The 27,357-nt window shown below is 43.2% G+C and overlaps 1 protein-coding gene across 2 annotated transcripts in view; it reads left to right on the top strand.

Annotated features, from left to right (window-relative positions):
* Positions 1 to 22,139, top strand: part of RAD51D (RAD51 paralog D) — a 32,273-nt gene extending 10,134 nt beyond the window's left edge. Inside the window, exons 6-12 of one of the 2 annotated variants that reach the window (XR_008888693.1) lie at positions 8,013 to 8,147; positions 8,571 to 8,666; positions 17,966 to 18,056; positions 18,144 to 18,214; positions 18,430 to 18,588; positions 19,624 to 20,904; positions 21,014 to 22,139. Coding sequence is in view for 1 of the 2 variants with exons in the window: in XM_056556727.1 (XP_056412702.1) it covers positions 8,013 to 8,147; positions 8,571 to 8,666; positions 17,966 to 18,056; positions 18,144 to 18,214; positions 18,430 to 18,588; positions 19,624 to 19,707 (636 nt within the window). In the remaining variant the exon portion in view is untranslated. Of the gene's footprint in view, positions 1 to 8,012; positions 8,148 to 8,570; positions 8,667 to 17,965; positions 18,057 to 18,143; positions 18,215 to 18,429; positions 18,589 to 19,623 lie in introns of both variants that reach the window. The other variant, XM_056556727.1, reaches the window with a different exon arrangement.
* The last annotated feature ends 5,218 nt before the right edge of the window (positions 22,140 to 27,357 follow it).

The raw sequence follows: 27,357 nt of genomic DNA, 5'->3' as shown, positions 1-27,357 counted from the left end.
CGGTGAGGAGGTGGTCCGGTGAGGAGGTGGTCCGGGCTGCTATCTTCACCGGGGAGGCCTCTTCTAAGCGCTTCGGGCCCGGCCTCAGAATAGTCACGTTGCCTTAACAACGACGCAGATGCGTCGTTGTCTAGGCAACGGCTCTATTCCAGGCCGGAAGCGCGGAGAAGAGGCGCCCCCGGTGAAGATAGCAGCCCGGACCACCTCCTCACCGGACCACCTCCTCACCGGACAGCCCTGCAGGACCGGACCAGCGCCGAGCGGAGGTGAGTACTCAGAACTAAAGGGGGTGAGAGGGGGCTGGATGATGTTGAAGGCCGCAGTGGTCTTCAACCTGCGGACCTCCGGAGGTTTCAAAACTACAACTCCCAGCAAGCCCGGACAGCCGATGGCTGCCCGGGCTTGCTGGGAGTTGTAGTTTTGAAACCTCTGGAGGTCCGCATGTTGAAGGCCGCAGTGGTCTTCAACCTGCGGACCTCCGGAGGTTTCAAAACTACAACTCCCAGCAAGCCCGGACAGCCGATGGCTGCCCGGGCTTGCTGGGAGTTGTAGTTTTGAAACCTCTGGAGGTCCGCAGGTTGAAGGCCGCAGTGGTCTTCAACCTGCGGACCTCCGGAGGTTTCAAAACTACAACTCCCAGCAAGCCCGGACAGCCGATGGCTGCCCGGGCTTGCTGGGAGTTGTAGTTTTGAAACCTCTGGAGGTCCGCAGGTTGAAGACCACTGAGGGCGAATGATGAGAAGAGGATGATGAAGGGGGGGGGGGTGTGGGGATGATGAAGGGGGGTGGGGATGATGAAGGGGGGGGGGGGTGTGGGATGATTACAAGGGGATGATGAAGGGGGGATGTGTGGGATGATAAGGGGATGTGTGGGATGATGACAAGGGGATGATGAAGGGGGGATGTGTGGGATGATGACAAGGGGATGATGAAGGGGGGATGTGTGGGATAAGGGGATGTGTGGGATGATGACAAGGGGATGATGAAGGGGGGATGTGTGGGATAAGGGGATGTGTGGGATGATGACAAGGGGATGATGAAGGGGGGATGTGTGGGATGATGACAAGGGGATGATGAAGGGGGGATGTGTGGGATGATAAGGGGATGTGTGGGATGATGACAAGGGGATGATGAAGGGGGGATGTGTGGGATGATGACAAGGGGATGATGAGGATGTTAATGACGGGTCTGGATGATGACAGGGGGGGATGAGGTATTTCCCACCCTAGGCTTATACTCGAGTCAATAACTTTTCCTGGGATTTTGGGTTGAAATTAGGGGTCTCGGCTTATACTCGGGTCGGCTTATACTCGAGTATATACGGTACCTTGTCAATACATTCTCAGCTAAAGCCTTCACTATGTATGGCTACTTTAACCTCTTAAGGACCCAGGACGTACGGGGACGTCCCCGCACCCTGGGCTTTAAGGACCCAGGACATCCCCGTACGTCCTGGCGTTTTCCGGTCCCTGCCGCGCAAATGCCATGCAAATGCCGAGGGGGGTCCCAGGACCCCCGCATGTCGGTGATCGCCGGAGATCGCTTGCGAAATCACGTAAGCGATCTTCGGCAATTCGGGTCATTCGGGTCACTTGTGACCCGATGACCTGGAAATAAATGGTGATCGGCGGTGTACAATTACACCGCCAATCACCTGCCGTTGCTGGGAAGCGGTGACAATACTGTCACCGCCCCAGCAACGCTGCTATTGGCTGGCGATCGTCCAGCCAATAGCAGAGCGTAGAGGGTTTAACGGCTCCTTCCCGCTGCTGCACCCGCTCTTTTCGTTCAGTCAGCAGGTGCAGCAGTGAGAAGAAGCCGTGGATCCCTCCTAAGAGCTCCGGAGCCCCCTCAGGAGCCGTAGAATAGGGACAGCTGATTGCAGGGACAGGTAGGAGTAAATAAGTAAAAAAGTGAAATAAAAGTTAAAAAAAAGTTAAAAAAAAAAATAAAGTACCCCCCCTCCCCCCTAATAGGTCCCCAAGGGTCCTATTAGGGTCTGATCCCTATTAGGGGTCCAGGGAGCTGCGTGCGCCATCCCCTTTTTTTTTTTTTTTGGCCGCAGCTTTTTTTATATAAAAAAAAAAAAATCCCCCCCCCCCGACCCCCTAATAGGTCCCCCAGGGTCCTATTAGGGTCTGATCCCTTACCCCGGGTCCTATTATTATTTTTTCTATCACTGTTATTACACTTTTTACACCAAGCACCACACACTACATACTTCCCCGCCAACCCCCCGCACACACCCCCTCCCCCCCGCCACTGACCCCCGCCACCGTAGAAAAAAGGCGATGGCTCGCCGGGCATTTTCGGCAGCGGAAGCTTACGCTTTTTTAGCCTCCGACTCCGAATCTGCCAGTGAGGACGAGGAAGATCCAACTTTTTTGTGTTCTTCCTCGCCCTCCTCATCATCTAGTAGTGATGATGAGTCCCCTGTACGGCGGCGGAGACGCCGCCAGGCGAGGCCACACACCCCACATGAGAGTGACCCAGTGGCAGACACTAGTACGAGTGGCAATGCCGCTCGTAATAGGAGTCCGGCCCCCCAAACAAGTGCACCGGAGTCCCCTTCCGATGACCCTGTCTGGAGCCCCCCAGAGGGTTATCAGCCACGGATTCTTGACCATGCTGGCTTCACTGATCTGGACTTTTTAAAGTTTTTTTTCAGTGACAGCCTGGACAATCACATGGTGGAGCAAACAAACTTGTATGCCCAGCAGTTCATTGCCCACCACCCCGATTCCTTTTTGGCTAGGTCCAATGAATGGCACGCCATTGATGCAGCGGAAATGAGGACATTTTGGGGCCTCACGCTGCATATGGGCCTGGACAAAAAAACAAGTGTCCGTCATTACTGGAGCGGGGACGTCCTCTATCAGACCCCGCTTTACAGTATGGCGATGACACGGAAGCAGTACGAGGCGATTCGGAAATGCCTGCATTAAGCAGATAATGCTGCATGTCCGCCCCGAGGTGATCCGGCCTATGACCGGCTTTACAAAGTGAGGCCGGTCATCGATCACTTTGGGGCCAAATTTTTGGAGGCCTACGTACCGTTCAGGGACCTCTCGGTAGATGAGTCTCTCATCAGTTTTAAGGGGAGACTCATCTTCCGCCAGTATATTCCCTCGAAGCGGGCGCGGTATGGCGTGAAGCTCTATAAACTCTGCGAGAGTACCTCCGGGTACACTTGCAGGTTTAGAGTATATGAAGGACAAGATTCCAGTATTGAACCCCCAGATTGTTCCCCCACTCTGGGTGTTAGCGGGAAAATCGTTTGGGACCTTATGTTCCCATTGCTGGATAAGGGTTTCCACGTATACGTGGATAACTTTTATACCAGCATCCCTCTGTTCAAATCCCTTTCCGCCAGATCCACGTCTGCTTGTGGGACCGTGCGGAAGAACCAGAGAGGCCTCCCTCTAAATTTTGTTAAGACGCCTATCCCCAAGGGTGAGTCCCGTACCCTGACCCATGATAACCTGTTGTTGGTGAAGTATAAGGATAAGAGGGATGTCCTTATGCTGACCACTTTTCATGGGAACGGCAGCACACCTGTCCCTGTGCGAGGTACCGTGGGACCGGTCCACAAGCCCGATTGTATTCTGGACTACAATCAGTATATGGGTGGAGTTGATCTCTCAGAACAAGTCCTCAAGCCATATAACGCCATGCGGAAAACACTGGCATGGTACAAAAAAGTCTACTTGGTACAGGTTGCCATGTACAACGCTTTTGTACTATCCCAGTACGCTGGCAACACAGGGACATTCCTCCAGTACCAAGAAGAAGTCCTAAGGTTCCTGATCTTTGCTGACCGGGAAAGATCAGGGCGGACTTCCCAAGGGTCTGGAGTTCTAGGCGCCATTATCGTCCCAGGCCAACACTTTCCAGGTGTGATCCCCCACAGTGGAAAGAAGGGGCGATCCCAGAAAAAATGCAGTGTGTGTTACAGGAAGGGGATGTGGAAGGACACCAGGTATCCGTGTGACACTTAAGATAATCCAGGCCTCTGCATAGGCTTCTTCAGGGAGTATCACACTTCCATGGAGCCCTAAATTTTCCCTTTTCATTTGAATTTTCCATAATTTGACCAATGTACCAAGTCCAGAGTACATTCCAAAATATAACCCCCATAAATCACTAAATTGCCCAAAAAAACCTGAAAAAAAAAAAACCTGATAAGATCTCTGGGGGTGTTTTTTCAAAAATGGGTCATAGGTCACTGAGTCACTATCATCGGGAACTTTTTTATGTTGCCTCAAATGCGCAGCGCTCTCTCTCCACCTGAGCGGGTGCGCATTTGAGGCAACAGGTTAGGGACAGCCACACACATCACATTCCCAGAATGATGATTCAGAGCATAGGGTTTGGGGCGGGCATATTTTTTTTGTTTTGGCTATGCTCTGGCTCATCATTCTGGGAATATATCCTGTTTTATTTTTTTTATGATTTATAGTTTTCTGGCCCACTGTACCCCATATTACGAGCCTCTGTACCCCTCCTGTCTACCCCAGTTATGGCCCCTTGTCCCCCATAGTGTTCCCCTATTTTAGGGCTCAGTGCTCAACCCATTAATGCTCCTTGAGGGGGGATCCCATATCCTGGCTGCTATAATAAGCTCAAGGCCCCTGACTCTCCTCCCACTCAAAGACCTGGTGTGCACCCGCGGAGCGAAAATTATCAAAAATTATGGTATGTCCTTATTCCAAAGAAATGTATTTACAAATTTTGGGGGGTCTTTTCTGCTATTAACCCTTGTAAAAATGTAAAATTTTGGGGAAAACCCACATTTTTGTGAAATTTTTTTATTTTTATTTTACATATGCAAAAGTCGTGGGGTATTAAGGCTTACTTTACCCCTTATTACATTCCTCAAGGGGTCTAGTTTCCAAAATGTGATGCCATGTGTTTTTTTTTTGTTGCTGTCCTGGCACCATAGGGGCTTCCTAAATGCGACATGCCCCCCCCCCCCCCATTTCAGCAAAGTTTGCAAATGTGACTCCTTCTCTTCTGAGCATTGTGGTGCTCCTGCAGTGCACTTGACGTCCACTTATGGGGTACCTCCATACTCAGAAGAGATGGGGTTACAAATTTTGTGGGGTATTTTCTGCTATTAACCCTTGCAAAAATGTGAAATTGGGGGGGGAATCACACATTTTAGTGAAAAAAAAAATAAAAAATGTTTACATATGCAAAGGTCGTGAAACCCCTGTTGGGTGTTAAGGCTCACTTAATTCCTTGTTACGTTCCTCAAGGGGTCTAGTTTCCAAAATGGTATGCCATGTGGTTTTTTTTTTTTTTTTGCTGTTCTGGCACCATAGGGGCTTCCTAAATGCAACATGCTCCCCCCCCCCCAAGAAAAATTTGCTCTCAAAAAGCCAAATATGACTCCTTCTCTTCTGAGCATTGTAGTTCGCCTGTAGTGCACTTCAGGTCAACTTATGGGGTACCTCCATATTCAGAAGAGATGGGGTTACAAATTTTGGGGGGGTATTTTCTGCTATTAACCCTTGCAAAAATGTGGAATTTGGGGGGAAACACACATTTTAGTGAAAAAAAATAAATACATTTTTATATATGCAAAAGTCTTGAAACCCCTGTGGGGTATTAAGGCTCACTTAATTCCTTGTTACGTTCCTCAAAGGGTCCAGTTTCCAAAATGGTATGCCATGTGTTTTTTTTTTTTTTTTGCTGTTCTGGCACCATAGGGGCTTCCTAAATGCCACATGCCCTCCTAGCAAAATTTGCTCTCAAAAAGCCAAATATTACTCCTCTTCTGAGCATTGTAGTTCGCCCGTAGTGCACTTCAGGTCCACTTATGGGGTACCGCCATACTCAGAAGAGATGGGGTTACAAATTTTGGGGGGTATTTTCTGCTATTAATCCTGGCAAAAATGTGAAATTTGGTGGGAAACACACATTTTAGTGAAAAAAAAAAGTTTTTTTACATATGCAAAAGTCGTGAAACACCTGTGGGGTATTGAGGCCCACTTAATTCCTTGTTACATTCCCCTAGGGGTCTAGTGTCCAAAATGGTATGGCATGTGTTGTTTTTTTTTGCTGTTCTGGCACCATAGGGGCTTCCTAAATGCAACATGCCCCCCAAATACCTTTTCAGAAAAACGTACTCTCCAAAATCCCCTTGTCGCTCCTTCGCTTCTGAGCCCTCTACTGCACCCACCGAACACTTTACATAGACACATGAGGTATGTGCTTACTCGAGAGAAATTGGGCTACAAATACAAGTATAAATTTTCTCCTTTTACCCCTTGTAAAAATTAAAAAATTGGGTCTACAAGAACATGCGAGTGTAAAAAATGAAGATTGTGAATTTTCTCCTTCACTTTGCTGCTATTCCTGTGAAACACCTAAAGGGTTAAAATGCTGACTGAATGTCATTTTGAATACTTTGGGGGGTGCAGTTTTTATAATGGGGTCATTTGTGGGGTAATATGAAGACCCTTCAAATCCACTTCAAGCCTGAACTGGTCCCTGAAAAATTGTGAGTTTGGAAATTTTGTTAAAAAGTGGAAAATTGCTGCTGAACTTTGAAGCCCTCTGGTGTCTTCCAAAAATAAAAACATGTCAATTTTATGATGCAAACATAAAGTAGACATATTGTATATGTGAATTAAAAAAAATGTATTTGGAATATCCATTTTCCTTACAAGCAGAGAGCTTCAAAGTTAGAAAAATGCTACATTTTAAAATTTTTCATCAAATTTGGGTATTTTTCACCAAGAAAGGACGCAAGTTACCAAAAAATTTTACCACTATGTAAAAATAGAATATGTCACGAAAAAACATTCTCGGAATCAGAATGATAAGTAAAAGCATTCCAGAGTTATTAATGTTTAAAGTGACAGTGGTAAGATGTGCAAAAAATGGCCGGGTCCTAAGGTGTAAAATGGCTGGGTCCTTAAGGGGTTAAAGGGGTACTCCGCCCCTAGGCATCGTATCCCCTATAATGTTATATAATGTTCTGAATGCTGGGGTGCCCACACAGGATCACGGGGGCTCCCAGCAGCCGGACACCCGCAATCAGACATCCTCTTTTCTTTGGATAGAGAGTATTGGTGTCTGAATGGGAAATAGTGGGGAATCCTATTGTTTCATAGTATTAAAGTAACTCAAATTTTGTGGGGATCTAGGGAGCCAAGTGGGCCAACCTTTCAGAATAGGGTAAAAGTGTCAGATCGCAGGGGTCCGACCGCTGGGACCCCCCACAGTCTCCTACCTGGTGCCCCAGCTCTCCTCCTGCACGCAGCAGGGGTTGTCCAGCGCCCTCCATTCATTTCTATAGGAGAGCTGAAGCCCTTTACTCATGTGTCTCCAGCTCTACTATAGAGATGCGTGGAGGGGGTGTGTCAACCACCCATTTGAGCAGGGTATTTAGAAAAACTTCAGACATCTTATAGAGATACGTTAGAGGTTTTAATTACGGCTTGGATGCTAAGACCCCTAACAATAGAAAGAACAGATGGGTATCCTTTTGGGGCTGTCTACTGGCTGTATACTTCTATAGACTTTGTATTTTGTAAGTTGTATTTGAAAAAGTGATTAAGAGATTAAACTAACAAATGGTACCATCATCATTTCAGTATGGCATATGCATTACAAAATAGCATGAGGGGGTGCCTAAAGAATAGAGTTGCCAACTATACAGTGCTAGAGAAATATCACTAGGAATATATGCACGAGAAAGACGACAACAAGATCTAAACAAAGAGCATGCTAATGTGGGGGGAGTCAAAGAGAAGAACTAAGGCCAGAGGGTAAAGTGCAGCTAAAAGTAAACAAATATATATAATGGTTAATTAAGCCATGGCCATATGGGGAGAAGACAATTGAGGCAAGCTATGATTTAGTAAAATATTAGATCACTTTTCATTATTACTTTCTGTGTAATTTCCACTGTCCTTACATGACCTAACATGAACCTTTTATTAGTCATTATAGTTGTATTTTCTTTCCCACAAAATAATTTTATTTTTATTCAATTATTTTAGTTATGTCAGAGCATTGCTGTAAATGTAGCCACCAGTTTACAGCAGAGAGTTTGTTATATAGACACCACTGGGGGGCTCACTGGCACTCGTCTTCTACAGTTAATTCAGTGCAAGACACAACAGGAAGATGAACAGGTAAGCACAGGTAATGTGAATTAGTTTTGTTCAGATGCCCCCCATACCATATTTAGGGTAAATTCACATGTACATAATTCACTGCTGATTTCACACTGCAGATTTTAAGAATAAAATCTTTAATTTATAATTCACTGCGTGAAATCTGCAGTTTATTGTGTAAATACACCCTATTGGGGTATTTTTCATGACCCCCATTTTTTATGCCAATGTAAAGTAACATAAATATTTTTTTAAATGCATTGGAGCAAGATACACCAAATGTATTAAGGGGTCCCATCTTATCCATGTGCACCACACTTTGAAATACACCAGCTAGGAGGTGAAGTGGATTTCTGCCATAACTGACGGCTGTGGATTTCTCCCCATGCCCCTAACCCATACTGACGTGTTTATGTATAATCTTTTTCCTCTGAATTACAGGTTGCATCACTTGAAAGAATTCAGGTGAAGCATGTGTTTGATGCATACAAGCTCTTAGATGTACTCCAAGATCTAAGACACAGTTTTTCTCAGCAGGTATGAAGAGTAAAGATTAATTTGCATAAGATAAGCAGCTTCTAAAGAGACATAGCTTCTCAAGAGTAGCTCCACATTTGCATCTAGTGTGAAAATATAAGCAAGTTGCTCATTAAAGTGTACCTGTCAGTGGTGCGGTTGCCCATAGCAACCAATCAGATTGCTTCTTTCATTTTTAAAGAGACCTGTGAAAAATGAAAGAAGCAATCTGATTGCCATGGACAACTGTACCACTCTTCTTCTACACAGGTTTTGAAAAATCTCCCCCATAATGCTTATATATGTTACCAGGTCATACAGATTCTTTACGTGTCTTTTTGTTCAGCTTCTGTACTTAGCTCACAAATCCCTCTTTTCTGCTGCTTGCTCATTCTGAGTCTGCCCTATTGTGCTGGGTCTCTTCATCCAGTCACTCCAGGCTTTTCTCTAACCCCTCCTCCCTAGTGCTAGTCCTGCCCTCGCTTTCTTGACTGTATTCCAGCCTGTGCTTTAGCTGAGATAAAGATGATGCTGCAGCCGGACAGCATTATGTTCTGGATGGTATGGGAACCCATAGTGGTGTTTTTTTTATAAGCAATGTTTTCTGTAAAAAGGTGCCAAGAAGTACATCATTAAAAAAAATATATAAAAAATATGACAGTGCCCATTAAAACTAATGAAATTACTGGAATCACTTAGATTAGCTGCAGGAGCCATCAAAAGCTGAAGTACAATGACTACACAATGGTCTAGCATTCATGTTGTTACGCCGAGCGCTCCGGGTCCCCGCTCCTCCCCGGAGCGCTCGCAGCGTTCTCCTGTTCGCAGCGCACCGGTCAGACCCGCTGACTGGGAGCGCTGCGATATTGTCCCTAGCCGGGATGCGATTCGTGATGCGGGACGCGCCCGCTCGCGATTCGCATCCCGGCCCGCTTACCAGACTCGTTCTCCGTCTGTTCTGTCCCGGCGCGCGTGGCCCCGCTCCCTAGGGCGCGCGCGCCGGCTCTCTGCGATTTAAAGGGCCGGTGCGCCACTGATTGGCGCCTGGTTCTGAATAGTATGTTCACCTGTGCACTTCCCTATATAACCTCACTTCCCCTTCACTTCCTTGCCGGATCTTGTTGCCACTGTGCCAGTGAAAGTGTTCCTTGTGTGTTCCAAGCCAGTGTTCCAGACCTCTTGCCGTTGCCCCTGACTACGATCCTTGCTGCCTGCCCTGACCTAAAGTTAGTGTATTTCATAATATAGTGTCTGTACCTGTGTATCGCCCCAATATTTATTTTTAACAGCCTACAAAATTACTCATGTCTCGGGATTTCCCAGGTTGCAGACCTGATATCACTAGTCAGGTGATCAGAGGGAGCCTGTCCTGCTTCAATTTTGCAACAGCTGTAGGCCCCCAGGGGGATTTATCAAAACCTGTCTAGAGGATTTATCAAAACCTGTCTGGAGGAAAAGTTGCTGAGTTGTCCATAGCAACCAATCAGATTGCTTCTTTCCTTTTTAACCCCTTAAGGACGAGGGGTTTTGCCATTATTGCATTTTCATTTTTTCCTCATCACCTTCTAAAAATCATAACACTTTAAATTTTGCACATAAAATTCCATATGATGGCTTATTTTTTGCGCCACCAATTCTACTTTGCAGTGACATTAGTCATTTTACCAAAAAATCCACGGCGAAGCGGAAAGAAAATTCATTGTGCAACATTTCTACGCAGTACATTTTTCAGTAAAAATGACACTTTATCTTTATTCTGTAGGTCCATACGGTTAAAATGATACCCTACTTATATAGGTTTGATTCTGTCATACTTTTGAAAAAAATCATAACTACATGCAGGAAAATGTATACGTTAAAAATTCTCATCTTCTGACTAGTGTTGGGCGCGAATATTCCCATTCCGAATTTTCTTCGCGAATATCACAAATTCGCGAATATATTAGCTATATATTCGAAATTGCGAATATTCGCTTTTTTTCCCGCATATGCGAATATTTGCATATTCCTTCTTTTCACTTGTGGGCCAATTAGAATGATGCAAATATACTTGTCAGAGGTTATCAACAACATCCCTAGCAACCAATAGTAAAGTTGCCTGCCCCCTCACTGGTGTCTTCCTCAAATACGCGATTATGTGAAGTTTTTAGAGGTACCATTTTTGTATTGATCGGACTTTTTGATCGCTTTCTATTCATTTTTTCATTATGTAAAAAGTGACCAAAAATACGCTATTTTGGACTTTGGAATTTTTTTGCGCATACGTCATTGACCGTGCGGTTTAATTAACAATATATTTTTAGAATTCAGACATTTCCGCACATGGCAATACCACATATGTTTATTTTTATTTACACTTTTTAAATCTTCCTCCCTAGGGCGCGCGCGCCGGCTCTCTGCGATTTAAAGGGCCGGTGCGCCACTGATTGGCGCCTGGTTCTGAATAGTATGTTCACCTGTGCACTTCCCTATATAACCTCACTTCCCCTTCACTTCCTTGCCGGATCTTGTTGCCATTGTGCCAGTGAAAGTGTTCCTTGTGTGTTCCAAGCCAGTGTTCCAGACCTCTTGCCGTTGCCCCTGACTACGATCCTTGCTGCCTGCCCTGACCTTCTGCTACGTCCGACCTTGCTCTTGCCTAATCCCTTGTACCGCGCCTATCTCAGCAGTCAGAGAGGTTGAGCCGTTGCCGGTGGATACGACCTGGTTGCTACCGCCGCTGCAAGACCATCCCGCTTTGCGGCGGGCTCTGGTGAATACCAGTAGCAACTTAGAACCGGTCCACCGGCACGGTCCACGCCAATCCCTCTCTGACACAGAGGATCCACCTCCAGCCTGCCGAATCCTGACACATGTATTGCCTTCTACAGTTCACAAACACCCAGTGTTACTTTATAAAGGATATTGCATTTCTTGTAATTTTTTAGCTATTGGGACACTAGTAAGTGTATGAATATTTGCTGCAGTTATCCCACAACCATGGAGGCAAAAACCTGTGGCATGTGTTTATAGTTTTTTTTTTTATAATCACTAAAGGTAGTACTTCATCTCATAACTCTGTAAAGTATTTTTAGGTATTGCAAACACTTTGTAAAGTGTAGTACTGTGCCTTGTGAATGTATCTACCACCTTTAGTGTTTTTTTTATGTTTTGTTGAATTACAGCCTGGAAATTTTTCTGGATGGGGGGGTTCTACCATTTCATTTATACAACATGCCTACCAATTTAAAGGTACAAATTGAAGACAAATACAGAGAACCCCGTAGTGCATACGTTTCCATTCCTTGATGGAATGGAGCCACCATTTGCTACAATTACAGATGAAAGTCTCTTGGCCTATGTCTCTACTAGCTGAGCTCATCTTGACATCAGGATTACAGTGGGGCAAAAAAGTATTTAGTCAGCGACCATTTGTGCAAGTTCTCCCACTTAAAAAGATGAGCGAGGCCTGTAATTTTCATCATAGGTATACCTCAACTATGAGAGACATAATGAGAAAAAAATCCATAAAATCAGATTTTTATAGAATTTGCAAATTATGGTGGAAAATAAGTATTTGATCAATAACAACATTTAATCTCAATACTTTGTTATATACCCTTTGTTGGCAATGACAGAGGTCAAACATTTTCTGTAAGTTTTCTCAAGGTTTTCACAAACTGTTGCTGGTATTTTGGCCCATTCCTCCATGCAGATCTCCTCTAGAGCAGTGATGTTTTGGGACTGTCGCTGGGCAACACAGACTTTCAACTCCCTCCAAAGGTTTTCTATGGGGTGGAGATCTGGAGACTGGCTAGGCCACTCCAGGACCTTGAAATGCATCTTACGAAGCCACTCTTTCGTGGCTTCAGGTGGTGTGTTTGGGATCATTGTCATGTTGAAAGACCATCATCTTCAATGCCCTTACTGATGGAAGGAAGTTTTCACTCAAAATCTCACACTACATGGCCCCATTCATTCTTTCCTTTACACAGATCAGTCGTCTTGGTCCCTTAGCAGAAAAACAGCCCCAAAGCATGATGTTTCCTCCCCCATGCTTCATAGTAAGTATGGTGTTCTTTTGATGCAATTCTGCATTCTTTCTCCTCCAAACATGATGAGTTGAGTTTTTACCAAAAAGTTCTACTTTGGTTTCATCTGACCATATGACATTTTCCCAATACTCTTCTGGATCATCCAAATGCTCTCCAGCAAACTTGAGACGGGCCGGACATGTACTGGCCGGACATAGTCAACATTTTTTTTATTTGGCTATGCTACAGGAGCGGTAAAGTTAGTGTATTTCATAATATAGTGTCTGTACCTGTGTATCGCCCCAATATTTATTTTTAACAGCCAAAAAATTACTCATGTCTCGGGATTTCCCAGGTTGCAGACCTGATATCACTAGTCAGGTGATCAGAGGGAGCCTGTCCTGCTTCAATTTTGCAACAGCTGTAGGCCCCCGGGGGGGGGGGGGGGGATTTATCAAAACCTGTCTAGAGGATTTATCAAAACCTGTCTGGAGGAAAAGTTGCTGAGTTGTCCATAGCAACCAATCAGATTGCTTCTTTCCTTTTTAACCCCTTAAGGACGAGGGGTTTTGCCATTTTTGCATTTTCATTTTTTCCTCATCACCTTCTAAAAATCATAACACTTAAAATTTTGCACATAAAATTCCATATGATGGCTTATTTTTTGCGCCACCAATTCTACTTTGCAGTGACATTAGTCATTTTACCAAAAAATCCACGGCGAAGCGGAAAGAAAATTCATTGTGCAACATTTCTACGCAGTACATTTTTCAGTAAAAATGACACTTTATCTTTATTCTGTAGGTCCATACGGTTAAAATGATACCCTACTTATATAGGTTTGATTCTGTCATACTTTTGAAAAAAATCATAACTACATGCAGGAAAATGTATACGTTAAAAATTCTCATCTTCTGACTAGTGTTGGGCGCGAATATTCCCATTCCGAATTTTCTTCGCGAATATCACAAATTCGCAAATATATTAGCTATATATTCGAAATTGCGAATATTCGCTTTTTTTCCCGCATATGCGAATATTTGCATATTCCTTCTTTTCACTTGTGGGCCAATTAAAATGATGCAAATATACTTGTCAGAGGTTATCAACAACATCCATAGCAACCAATAGTAAAGTTGCCTGCCCCCTCACTGGTGTCTTCCTCAAATACGCGATTATGTGAAGTTTTTAGAGGTACCATTTTTGTATTGATCGGACTTTTTGATCGCTTTCTATTCATTTTTTCATTATGTAAAAAGTGACCAAAAATACGCTATTTTGGACTTTGGAATTTTTTTGCGCATACGTCATTGACCGTACGGTTTAATTAACAATATATTTTTAGAATTCGGACATTTCCGCACATGGCAATACCACATATGTTTATTTTTATTTACACTTTTTAAATCTTCCTCCCGTAGGGGGCTATAACACTGCACACACTGATCTTTTACACAGTTCCCTGCAAAGCCATAGCTTTGCATGGATCAGTGTTATAGGCGGTCAATTGCTCAAGCCTGTATCTCAGGCTTGGAGCAATCAAACGCTGATCGGACGCGCCGAAGCAAAGTAAGGGGACCTCCGCTTGCTTCCTAGCTGATCGGGACATCGCGATTTTATCGCGATAGTCCCGATCAGCCCGACTGACCTGCCAGGAAGCTTTCACTTTCATTTTAGACGTGGCGATCAACTTTGATCGCCACGTCTAAAGGGTTAATAGCACATGGCACAACGATCGGTGCCGCACGCTATTAGCCCAGGGTCCCGGCTATCATTGGCCACCGGGACCGGTATGATGCGGGGTCACGGCGTGACCCCGTTTTAAATATCGGGACCGGGCGTGGGGCATACAGGTACGCCCTACGTCCTTAAGAGGTTAACAAGGCCTCTGCAAAATGAAAGAAGCAATCTGATTGGTTGCTATGGGCAACTCAGCAACTTTTCCTCGGGACAGGTTTTGATAAATCTCCCCCTGTGTTTCAATGGGTGGGGTGGCTGATGTGTGGGAGGAAGGAAAGTGACCTCAAACTTTCAAGCATGGAACTGTGGGATGTATAGTTTAGAGAACAAAATCCAACAGGAAATACCCAGTTCTGGCAGGTAATTACTAAAATCACCTTATGGTAGATTACCCCTTTTAATCTATACCTCTCTATACCTTTGTCTTTGACCTGTTTGGAGAGCTCCTTGGTCTTCCTGTTGCATGTTGGTGTTGTAGACTCGGGTCAGTCTGATGCAGGATCATTTCTTTATTAGTAAATATTTAGAGGCAGTTTGGGCACACAAACAAATGCAGTCTTTGTTGCAAAAAAATCACATGTTATGCATATTATCACCAGTAATGTACTATATACTTTACTGCATATAATGGCTGTTCATTCTGAAAGCTATAGTTGCTTTATTTATTCTGTGGGATGGTTAATATGACTGTCTGTCACCCTACAAAGTGCTGTCTATACTTTAGTACAAGTTTTAACTGGATTTCTCCCTCATAGACTGTCATTGTGATCCCTGTTGATAAGAAGCATTTCATATTATATATGTTGGAAGCAGGTCTTTTAATAGTTACTTATGCCATGTAATGATTGTCTAATACAACATGAGTGACAATGCAGGGGATTGTGAGAAAATAATCTTATGTACAAAGTTTTAGAAGCAACAGTGAAAAGCATAGCACACCAGGGCCCGGGTCACATAAACCCACAGTAGTATAGTAGGTACATCAGTGGGAACAGATAATATGTATTTTGTCCCTAAACTACTCGTCATTACCCTAAGGGGATTCAGTAGATAGCCCCTATAGCATAGCCCTATTAATAAAAATCTGCCCTCACTGTTTGATACGTTGCTGGGGCACCCGCCTTAGAAAGGGCGACCCCCGTATCTCAGGACCCTATGCCCTACACTGATACTGCCCTATTGTGTACAGATAATACCATGAAAACATAAGGGGTAAAGTACAGCGCAATTTCGGGTAAAAAGTTAAAGTGCTATTGTGTTCAAAATACAAAACTATGGATATGCAAAAATGCAAACAATCACATCCATAGATATCATGACCTTATTCTCTACACAGCGTTTCACCACTGTAGTGGATCATCAGGAGGGTCTCGCTGAGATGTTCACTTGTCAAATCATGGTTCGGCAGCAGCCATTATAATGTAGTATGTGGAAGCTGTGCCATTGAGCTTTTCCTTGCTCTGCTTGGAATGTGCTCTCCAGTTTAGACGTCTGTCTGTTGGTATGATAACTGACAAAGCTGTGTTTACTTTACATGTATGCGTAAAGAGGGGAAGCAAAGAGACTTGTATCACTCACCACTGATGCAAAGCTGTGTCCTTTATTTCATGCACATCGGTACAGATGGCTAGTAGCAAACAGATGTTACGGCAGGGCAGTAGGTTCTGGGAGGACCGTCCAGAGCGACATCGCTGTTTCACGCCTACACGGCGTTTCTTAAGGCCTGGAATTGATGTCACATCACAGGTAGAGCCTTCTTAAATAGTACATGTATACTAATAACATAGGTGAGTTAAAACCAACAAAAACATAGGTGCATAACATCACACATATAGTATCCAAGTAAAACAATTAGACTAAACTAACAATTAGACTAACCTACAGAAAAGCTGAAAATTCATTGGGCTCATTTAGACCAATAGCAACTGTAGCCTCAGCTGCGCAATCCAGCGAGCTTCTTTTTGTAATAGCGCACGGTGTCTGTTACCTCCTATTTCTAGAGGATCTATTCTTTCCAGACCTGCAAACCTGATAGTTTTTGTGTTTCCTCCATTCCTTCCTTCGTTTATATGTGTAATAATAAATCTGGTAGCTACCTGTTTCGTTCTCACAGATCTTACGTGTTCCCTTACTCTTTCAAATAGCCTGCATTTAGTCTTGCCTATATAATAGTAGCTGCAGGGGCACAGAAGGCAATACACTACAAAAGTAGTTTTACACATTATAAGTTGTTTCTCTTCTACTGTTTTGGGTCCTAATCTGAATATACTCTTACCCAGGTTCAGATCGCACATGGACCAATTCCCACGCTTGAAATTACCTTTCGGTCTTCTCTCTGTTAACCAATCTGTTTTTTTATTTGTTCTTTTTCTCATAATATTTTTGATTAAATCTCAAATAGTTCTATTCCTTTTGAATGTGATTACTGGTTTATTTTCTGCTTTTTTTTTCAGATCTGGGTCTTGTTCTAAAATGAACCAATTTTTTCGTATAGTATTGCTCAGCATGTTATTTATGGGGGAATTACAAAAGGAAAAAATAAACTTCGTTTTTCGGGCCTGTTTTCATTTTATGCAATAGGGTCATGTCTAGGCGCAGCACTGAGTGGTGACCACCACCACCCCAACACCCGTGCCCACAGGGGGAACGACCCAACTGGCAGAGCAGCCCCAATGTCACTCAAACCAGTCCCTGGGCTGCGCCACCCCACAGACGCAGCATCGGGGCAGCAACGGACACCAAACAGCACCACACCAGGGGGAACAAGTGTAAAAAGCTCTCTCACCATGTGCTCCCAGAATGAGACTTTTTTAAGTCTCCTGATTGCTGTACGTATGTTTCATTGTTAGAGTTAAAGTCTGATGAATTGGCTGAGTGATCCCACTATTAAAATAAAAGAGAAACTGAAGTCCCTTCTTAGGAGACATACACAGAAAGGAGTCCTATCTAACATTACAGCAAATAAGCTTTTTCCTGAATCCCAACATCGCCGCCATTGGTATATTTTACCAAAAGTCCACAAGTCACTGAGCCAACCCCCAGGCTGCCCCATAGTGGCCGGGATTGGCTCAGTGACAGAGACTTTGTTAAGTAATCTAGATTGGCTGTTGTCTCCAATTTTGATTACTATACCTACATATCTTAAAGATACATGGGACTTGATTCAGATATTGGAGAACTTTGTTTGGCAAGAAGGTTATCATCTCACCTCCATATATGTTGAAAGCCTGTACACTTGCATCCCCCATGATGTGGGTGTACAGGCACCGTTTGATACTAGCCACCAGAGCCGATGTGCATGAAATAAAGGACACAGCTTTGCATCAGTGGTGAGTGTTCTGTGACTCTTTGCTTCTCCTTATGCAGTGACTGTCACTTTTATACAGCGTGAGCACCACCATATGTATGCTGATCATATATTTAACTGACATCGGGACAATGCAGAAATATAGTCACCGTTGAAACACAGTGCCAGGTTACCCTTTTACAGAATTTGTGTTTACTTTACTTACACAAAATATGTATATATGAATACTTTATTTAATTGCTTTTCTGTTGATCTTTTAGCTGCTAAGATCCGGAGAGACACTGAGACTTGTGGTGGTTGATTCAGCATGTGCTGTGATATACCCACTGTTAGGCGGCAGACAGACAGAAGGTGCCTTTATATTATCTCTTCATTTTAAGAATGCATATGGAGTGTGAAAAAATATTTTACCAAAAACATATTTATTTTTCAATGTAGGAATGGCCATTATGATGTATCTGGCAAGGGAACTACAAACACTTGCTCATGATTTCAGCTTAGCTGTACTAGTAAGTATGGAAAAACATTTCAAGAGCTCAGGAATTATTCTATTTTGTTCAGATCTTACATTTCTGAATCGTTAGACTGAAACTAGATTTCTCTAAATAGAATAACAACAAACATAGAATTTGTGGGAAAGCCCTCATAATCTATTAAATATTTCCTTTAATCGTGGTGCTCATTCTGAGATTTACTTTTGATTGCTGCACGTTGCTTTTTCCAGGTAACTAATCACATTACCAAAGATGGATCAGCAGGTTTTCGACCTGCATTAGGCCGCTCATGGAGCTTTGTGCCCAGCACCCGCATTCAGATACACAGGGATGAGGGGAACAAGCAGAGTGGAAATCGTTTAATGTCATTGGTCAAATCTTCTCGACAGGTGGGAGAATAAATGTTAATATTTGTGTTATATATGTGAGTAACTCGTTTTTACATACATATTGCCTGTCACCCAGGCCCTTAAGTAGTTCCCTGGGCAAGGAACTATACTCACCTAGTCCTGCTGCGCTGGCTGTAATCACGCCCCCTCCACGTGATTGACAGCCCTTGTCACTACTCTGCTCCCTAAGCAGACGGAGCAGAACCAGGATGTGGGCCTTGACTGGGCTGTCAGTCACGATGAGGGTTGTGTGATTACAGCCAATGCAGCGGGCCTAGATGAGTATATCTCCCAGCCCAGGAGACTACTTATGGGGCCAGTGGGGGACACTTTTAAGCCATATATCTTCACTATCCCTGCGGGCAGGAATGTCCCACGGGATGGTAAAAAGAATTTACTATATATAACGCACTGCCACGCATTTTATGTGGTAAAATTTGAAGACTGGTTCACTTAAAGGCCCTTTTACACTGCCAATTATTGGGTGAATGAGTGTTCATAGGAATGTTAGTTCTCTCTAATTGGTCCATGTTAGAGGGCCAACAATCAGTAGACAATCAAGCTGCACATTCTGTAAACTGTAAGTGTGTGCCCATTAATGTTGAATTTAAGGCCAAACAATTTAGTGAGCCTTGTCAAGGCTGAGCAAATGATCAGCCCATCACCCAATCAGTGCATGGGCCGTCTAAAAGAGCCCTTAGGTGAACATATGATATATGAACTTTGTTCTTTGCTGAATATTTGGCATCCTAAACTGTATTAATGCTAATACTCTGACAGTAGAAAGTTAAAGTGTGCCTCCAAAGTTTTTATGACAAACTACTATTGTGCAGGCATTTTAAATTCCTAACTGTAGAGGCCGTTGTCACTGCTTCTCTCCGCCATTTGTAGCTGTGCAATAGGAGAGAACGTTTTCTGCTCTGTCATGATTGTTTAATGAAATGTTACATTATTATGTAAATAAGTGTGGTCATAAAAAAAATAATGCACTTAACTTTAATGCATGCCGATTTGTAATATTGTCTTGCTTTCCAGCCCACTAATCTGCAAGAGGAAATTAAGATAGGATATAATGGAATATTGGAGGAGAACAACATGGGTACCGCTCGTGGATCATGATGTCTTCAGGACCTCCAATACAAATTACTTCTTGAAGCACTGACATGTAAACCGTGTTTGGAAAGATAGATGACATGGAAGTGTATGGGACTATTTAATTATATTTTTGTCTTCTGAAAATTTGTAAATAAATACTTTGTGATCAAAGTTCTGCTCATCCTGCACGGGCCATTACAAGATAAGAATCCTAAGCATACTAACTTTGCAGTATTTAGATCAGGGGTCTCAAACTGACGGCCCTCCGGATGTTTGAGACCCCTGATTTAGATGATACATTAGTGCTTTCATTGTGGCTTATTGCCTAATATGGAGATGGGTTGTAAAGAGAAATAACATGGTTTTATTTTGTTAATAATGGGAAATCCACCTTATGTAGTGTCCACAGGCCAAATACATACAGGGAATGTACTGTACGTGTGGATTAATTGCCTTCATGTGTGTGAGTATGTAGTAGGGGAAATAAGATTGTAAGCTCTAATATTGCAGGTAGCAGTGAAATATACCTGGTGGTTTTAAAAGTCCAACCACATTGGTGCCTTATACCCTGTAGACTACTTTCTGAAAGTTCTATATTATGGTCATTCGTCCATATTTTCTTTATTTGTGCAGAATGTTTGTCATTCTTGTGTGTATGTGTGTCCGCTTTACCTGCACATATCCCAGAATAAAGAAAAAGCATTGAAGAAGTGGTGAGTCGCCTGTACTTTTCTTTGTTTGGATTGTGTTACATGAAGTCTTATTACCTTCACACAAGAGCACCACCACCTATGCACCGCAATCAGACAGGCTTCAGCTGCACATAAAGAGAGTCACAGGAAGTAGGGCTAGCAGTGCCAACACACTTGCTTTCTCTTTATTCCAGTTGATAAAACAAAATGTATTTGTTACAGTATCACTTTTGCTACAGTAAATTTCAACCACTGAAAAGAGCTTGTCCATTATGAAGACCACAGTTCAAAGGAAGGTCTTGTTCAGAAAGAAACTGCCTAATCCTCCAAGTAAGAGCAAGAAAAGGCAAAAAATTCAGACATTGCAATGACTACCACCAGCACTGTCAGACTCTATTAACCATACACATATGGCACACAGCTGTGAGAAACTCAACTTTGCTAATGGACCCTTGGAACAAGTTACCTGTTTTGCTCCACGAATGTTTAGAGGAGCTCTGCTGAGGGTACAGTATGAATCTATTGACAGGTGATGAAACTATACTAGAAGACTTGTATGTAAATGATCAGACTGTGTGTAAGCATAACCCTAATTCCATAACTTTTCCCATTGTACTTCTATCACTTCACTTTGACAGATGCAGATGTGGTCTGAAGAGAAAATTGAGAATGAAAATGAAAGTAAAGGAAATTATTTACAACTTTTTCCCTGACATAGGCAATATTGTGGAAGGCAAGGGAAGCAGTTTTGTCAAAGAACCAAGTGGCGGAAGAAAATGTAAAGAAGGAAGTTTCCTTTGTGGGCCAAGTGGTGGAAGAAGCGATAAAGAAGCACTTTCCTTGGTGAAGCAAGCGATGCCCGGTAATATTAATAGTGTTTTATCATCACCTCCATTGTGGGACACACACAAGCAAGTACCCAGTACTGCTGAACAACTTCTGGATTATGTTAATGACGCAAGTGCCAACACCACCAGCTGTGAAAACAGCAGTCCCTCTTATTGTTGTTGTTCCCATTTCTAGTTACACTGTGTATTCTGGACTCCTCAAAACTTAATCATATTTAAGAAAAGGCCAGTAATGAATTCCACAACTTTGCCCAGGTACTGGTTAAAGTGTTCCTGTGACCAACAAAAACTTTTGATATAATGTAGATAATATCATTATATGTATATTTGTAATATACATTGATTAAAAAATTGTGTATATTTTTCTGTGAAAAAATGCTGTCCCTGCAGCTATTGCCTGTGTGTCTCTATGAGGAGTCCAAATACAGGAAGTGAGGCCAGGACAAGTAGGGCTCTGTGCAGACTCCTGGCTTGTCCTGATGTGTGAGCCAGGGGACGTGTCATAGGGCCTCACTGCACAGAGCCCTGCTTGTCCTAAGTGCACAGAGCCCCGCTTGTCCACCCACACTTTCTGTATTTGGACTCCTCATAGAGACACACCAACAATAGCTGCAGGAACAAAAATATACACATTTTTTAATGAATGTATATTACAAATATACATATAATGGTATGATCTACATTATATGAAATGTTTTTGTGTACGACAGGTACACTTTAAAGAACTTGTGTACATTCACACGTACAGGATCTGCTGCATATTTTCTGCAGATGATTTTGCTCGTCAATCCTGTACTTGTAAACGTACAAGACTCAGTATATCCTCAAGTGCCTACAACCTTTTTTAATTGTTACCTGTTAAAATATCAAAATGTAAAATAAGTTGATGGGAAGTTGTACAAATGGAATGAATCAATAAAACACATTTAACTTGTTTAAATAGTATGTTGTGATTTCATTTCCTAGGAAAGTGTTCATTTAAATTGTTTTTGAGGAACTTTACTTTACTGCACGCTATCTTCTACTGTATTTATCTCTGTTCCCACCTGCCCTGCAACTCGTGTTAGCCATACACTGTGCTGTTTACCTCTTTAACCACTGAACCTAACTTCTGCCCAATTATGCAGTATATCCCCTGTACCCGCCCTCCACTTTATATAACCCCCTAAATCTTACACTGCTATCTACTTTATAGAAACCATGCACCTTCCTTAGACCTGCTTATACTGTATACCCCCTACACAATTGACTCCCATCTGGTCACCCTGCCAAGGGTGACGTGACACTCCAGTTAAAAACATTGTTATTTTTTTTAATTCCCGCCCCGGACACTCATTACATGTGCACAACAGCCTGTGCACCTGTGACTCACTCATGGCTCCACAGGGGGAAGAGACATCTGTGTTGTGCAGTACACACGCTCAGTGATGGGGATGCTGCCACTCCTTTCTCTGGGTATCCTCCTCTGGGCGGTGTAGGGCAGCTCTGGCCTCCAGATCCTCCCCAGTATGAAGGTGCATGGACCCCCAGCATGAAGATGTGTATGATGAGAAGGAGCAAGTGCAATGCTGCTGGGCCTGGTCCAAGAACCACAGTACCCTGTTTAGCTTCAGGTACTGCTCCCCTCCCCACATATCTGGATAGATGTAACCTACCCCCATACTCCTCTAGAGCCCTGTCACCCATGTTCATCCCCTGGGATTGCTCCCAGTTCTGAACTCAATTGGCAGACTCTGAAACAACCTCTGAACTGTCCCTGCCTGCACTATGGTTGCTTGCAGTCTTTGAATGGGGAGTGCTTCCTGTGATGATCTCAATTGGCAAAAAGGAAGAGAGAGACCGGTGTATGGAGGGTCACAATATCCAATAAATTCCTATAGATCATCCAAAGATGACCCAAAAACACACCAGAGTACTCTCACCTTTTTAGATCTTCAAATTTCCTTGGATCCGAGTGGCAGCATCCAAACGGAGATATGTCGAAAACCAACGTCAACGAATAGCTTTCTCTAGTGGAATAGTCATCATCCTGTCCCCCTTAAAAGTGGAATCCCTATTGGACAGTACTTAAGAGCAAAAAGACATTGCTCTACACAGGAAGCCTTTTTAAGGGAGAGTAAGTTACTGTACCAGAGATTCATAGCAAGGGGCTATCCAAAGAAGGTGCTCCATAGGGCCTTCGCTCGAGCCAGGGATACTCCTAGAAGTGATCTTTTGAAATCAGATAGATCTAGGATTGGACCTGAGAACAAAAGGGTCAGGTGTATTGGCACCTTTGACAATAACACCTGTCAAGTAACAAGTATACTTAAAAGATTCTGGCCAATCCTACTCGCAGATAATGATCTGAAGGAGGTGTTAACGCCATATCCAGCTATTACATATAGACGTGGGACTAACATCAGAGAACATGTGGTCAAGAGTTACTTCTCAGAAGGAACAACAGATACCTGGCTAAGGTCGGATCCTTCCCTTGTGGCAATTGTTCTTTCTGCCATATGATGCCGAAATGCAAGGAATTCAGTAATCCGATCGATGGACGTGTTTACGTATTGAGAGAATTTATCAATTGTCAGACAATGGGGGTTATCTATGTTGCACAGTGCAATTGCCCTATGATTTATGTGGGCAAAACGGTGCAACAGTTGAGAAGACATGTGTCCAAACACGTCAGCACTATACGTACGGGGGCAGACACCCCTCTAGCTAGACATTTTGCCACCCTTCATAGGGGTGATTGGTCTAGCCTACGGTTTATTGGCATTGCCAAACCTCGGCTAGGACCCAGACGTGGAGACCTGGACAAGAAGCTTTAACGTGAGGAGGCTTAGTGGATCCACAGATTGGGATCGATGTCTCCAAGAGGTTTAAATGAAGGTTTCACCTTCAGTGCATTTATTTGAAAAATAAGTTACTGCCATTTAATATTATTGCATCAGTGATTAAACACAATGGACTAAAGCACCGTGCCGAATTAATATAGTAAAAGAGGGGTTTATAGAACATCTACACCTGGTTATCAATTTTAGCATGGTATATCAGATATTGGTGTTAAGATTCATTCCCTTAGAGGTATGGAATTAAGATAATGTAGGATTATTATTCTCCACGTCCAAGTCACTAAAATAAAAATAATATATAAAAAAATTCCTCCTTGTTTAATTATCCCTTATATCTACCATTACAGGAACCTTTCACACTCACCCAGGTATTTCTATTATTTATCTTCTATATTGCAGAGGTTCAGATTGATCAATGTTTATATGTAATTTGATTATTACCTGAATGTCCATATGGATATTGGAGATCTAATACTTACCTAATGATAGATGTATATAATTGGTTAACTGTTGATCCTCTGCCTAGTAATAGTAGTGATATTACAAGCCACTATTGTTGAATCTTATTAGCTCGCGCAGTTGGCTGTGCGCAGCCGGAGACACATAGTGGTTATGCAGTAATATGTAATCGACCGCACGGCTCGTGCGGACTAGAGCCAGATAGTACGTCATCGGAGGCGGAGAACATGAAGAACGGGTGAGTGTATGTTTACTAACAAGCGCCTAGCAACAACGCAGGCGCAGCAGTGTGTTGAGACGGGATCTTCTTCTAACAGTACGCGCAGACTTACTTCGCGCAGCACGTCAGGAAGGGATCTCTGCTTTCAATAGGTGAGCGATACTGTCAATCATGGCTAGGTCTGTCCTGATTGGCAAGTGAAGGTGGATAGATACAATTGTATAGTATTGGGAATGATGTATCTTACACTAATTGGTCCTTGCTAAAATCCACCATCAGTTCAGTTGGTGGATTGGTACAGCAACCTTTGGTGTATACAATCCCCTTCCTGTGATGTCACAGGGGAGGTTTTAAAACCCCTAGGATCGGCGTTTTTTAACCAGTGCCCGCTTGCCTCTTGATAAAGCTGGTGGTCCAGCGAAACATGTCGAGGGGGGCAGTGTGAAAGATTTTAATATAGGTTACCATCTGTCCAAGTATCCAGTTTAGGGGTGTTCTGCAGGCACCGCTATCTGGTGTGATTTATATCAAACATTGAACCAGTTGGTCATTTCATATCTATTAGGAAAGTGGATTACAGTGGCTCCTAGTATTATAATACAATTTGTGTGCGTACAATACAATAAAGATTGCACTTTTAACTCACGTCTTTAGGGTGTATGGGAAGAATGGGTCATTTTTGGGTCATCTTTGGATGATCTATAGGAATTTATTGGATCTCAATTGGCAGACACTGAAACGACTTCTAAACTCTCCCTTCCTACAGTGATGCGGGCTTGAGGTCAATGGATTTCTCCTGTGCTGATCTGTATTGTCAGTAATGCAGATTAGTGGCCACACAGTGTCTGCTCTCTTTCTAGCCAGAGCAAATATGGGCTTGAGGTGAATGGATTCGCTGCTGTAAAGATCTGTATTGTCAGTAACTGTGATTAGTGCACACATATTCTCTGCTCTCTCAGCAAAACGGGAAATTCCCATCTTCAGCAATGGCTGCCGAATATATAAGGCTTGTAAGTAGGAGAGATGGGCACCACCCATAAATAGCGACTATTTGGGTGCAAACCAGTTGCTGTAATATTATAACCGAAAAAAAGAAAAGACCAAGCTAGCAACTATAAAATGATGCACACCAAAAAATTATATAGCAAAATATGCATGTAAAAAAAATATTCCTTTATTCATGATTCCAAATATACAAGAAACGAGAATACACAAACATAAAGGAATATTTGTTTACATGCAAATTTTGCTAGATATTTTTTGGTGTGCATCATTTTATAGAATATATAAGACTGTGACATCACAGGGCTGGCTGGCTGTTTATAGGCTGCATGCCGCCATGTGATTAAGGGTGATCCCTCCTACCCGTCTTCCCAGACTTTCTTGCCCCATGTCCTCACCCGTGTAGCCACCATTTCAACCCCCCCCCGGCGCGCACAAAATGCAGTGAATAAAGCGATTTGTTACCACAAAGTGCGAGGAAATTCTGATTAGTTCAGAATCAAATTTTTCATGAAATACGAAACAAATTCGACTTCATCAGCCGATCTCTCATCTCCTCCATTGTGTGTTTGTGGGGAGGTCTGGAGGCATTGTATTTGTGTGTGTGTGTGTGGGGGGGGGGGGGGTGTACTGGAGGAGGTGTTTTTTGTGTGATTCTTCCATGACAAGCTACCTGGGGGGGGGGGGGGGTTATAAATAGAGGGGGCAAACTACCTGTAGGGGGCAAGATACTTCAGTGGGAAACCTACATACTCTTGTAGGGGGCAAGATACTTCAGTGGGAAACCTACATACTCCTCCCCACCTGCCATACCCATCTCCACAAACCCCCTTATATACCCACTTTACAGTGTGTGATGCTAAATGGCAGAGCCTAAAATGTTTGTGATGCTGGTTCTGCAGTGAAGAGTTGTGGCTAGAAGAAATAGTCATGATGGCCCAGGCCAGATCAAGAAGTAAAGGGGAAGTGGACCACTTCAGTCAGAGAAGATGTTCTCTATGAGTCCCTGACTATAGCAGCACTATAATCTACATAGCCAACAGATATGGTAGGTATTGTGCATTGCTTTTCTTTCAGCATAAATAATTTGGTAGAGGTGCCCTGTGAAAAATTGTGTTCCCAAGGGGTGCCCTGAGCCGAAAAAGGTTGGGAAACACTGGCATACACTGGCTTACTCATGGCTGCTGTGCAGTCTGGCTTCATTTTATGGGTATTTAAATAAATAATTATGAGAAGTGCTTTTTTTTTTTTTTCTTTTTCACTTTAGCCCCTGCCCCCAAAATGTTTGTGCTTGTCTTTGGGGGTCACTATCCTGCTGATTCTCTTCAATCAGTGACTGTTCGACCAGGACCTGCTCTGTATCTGCTAGATGGCGCCATTAGGGATATTTCTATGTGCACTCCCAGGAGAACTGCTGCGAAACTCTGGGAGTACGTGTAGCTCATGTTGTAAACTGCTGCTATAGAGGATATAAGTGCCAGAGAGCTATAGGATCAGTGGCTTTTATACAGTACGCATAAAAGTAGATCTCATTATCTTTGCAGGAGCCTTACTATAGGTGCATCCCATATACAGTAAATTTCTTTTGGGGTTGCATCATAGTGGAAGAGGGT

The sequence above is a fragment of the Hyla sarda genome, chromosome 2 (genome assembly GCF_029499605.1).
Source record: "Hyla sarda isolate aHylSar1 chromosome 2, aHylSar1.hap1, whole genome shotgun sequence".
NCBI lineage: Eukaryota > Metazoa > Chordata > Amphibia > Anura > Hylidae > Hyla > Hyla sarda.
The sequence above is the reverse complement of the archived record's forward strand: the minus strand, read 5'-3'. Positions and strand labels throughout refer to the sequence as shown.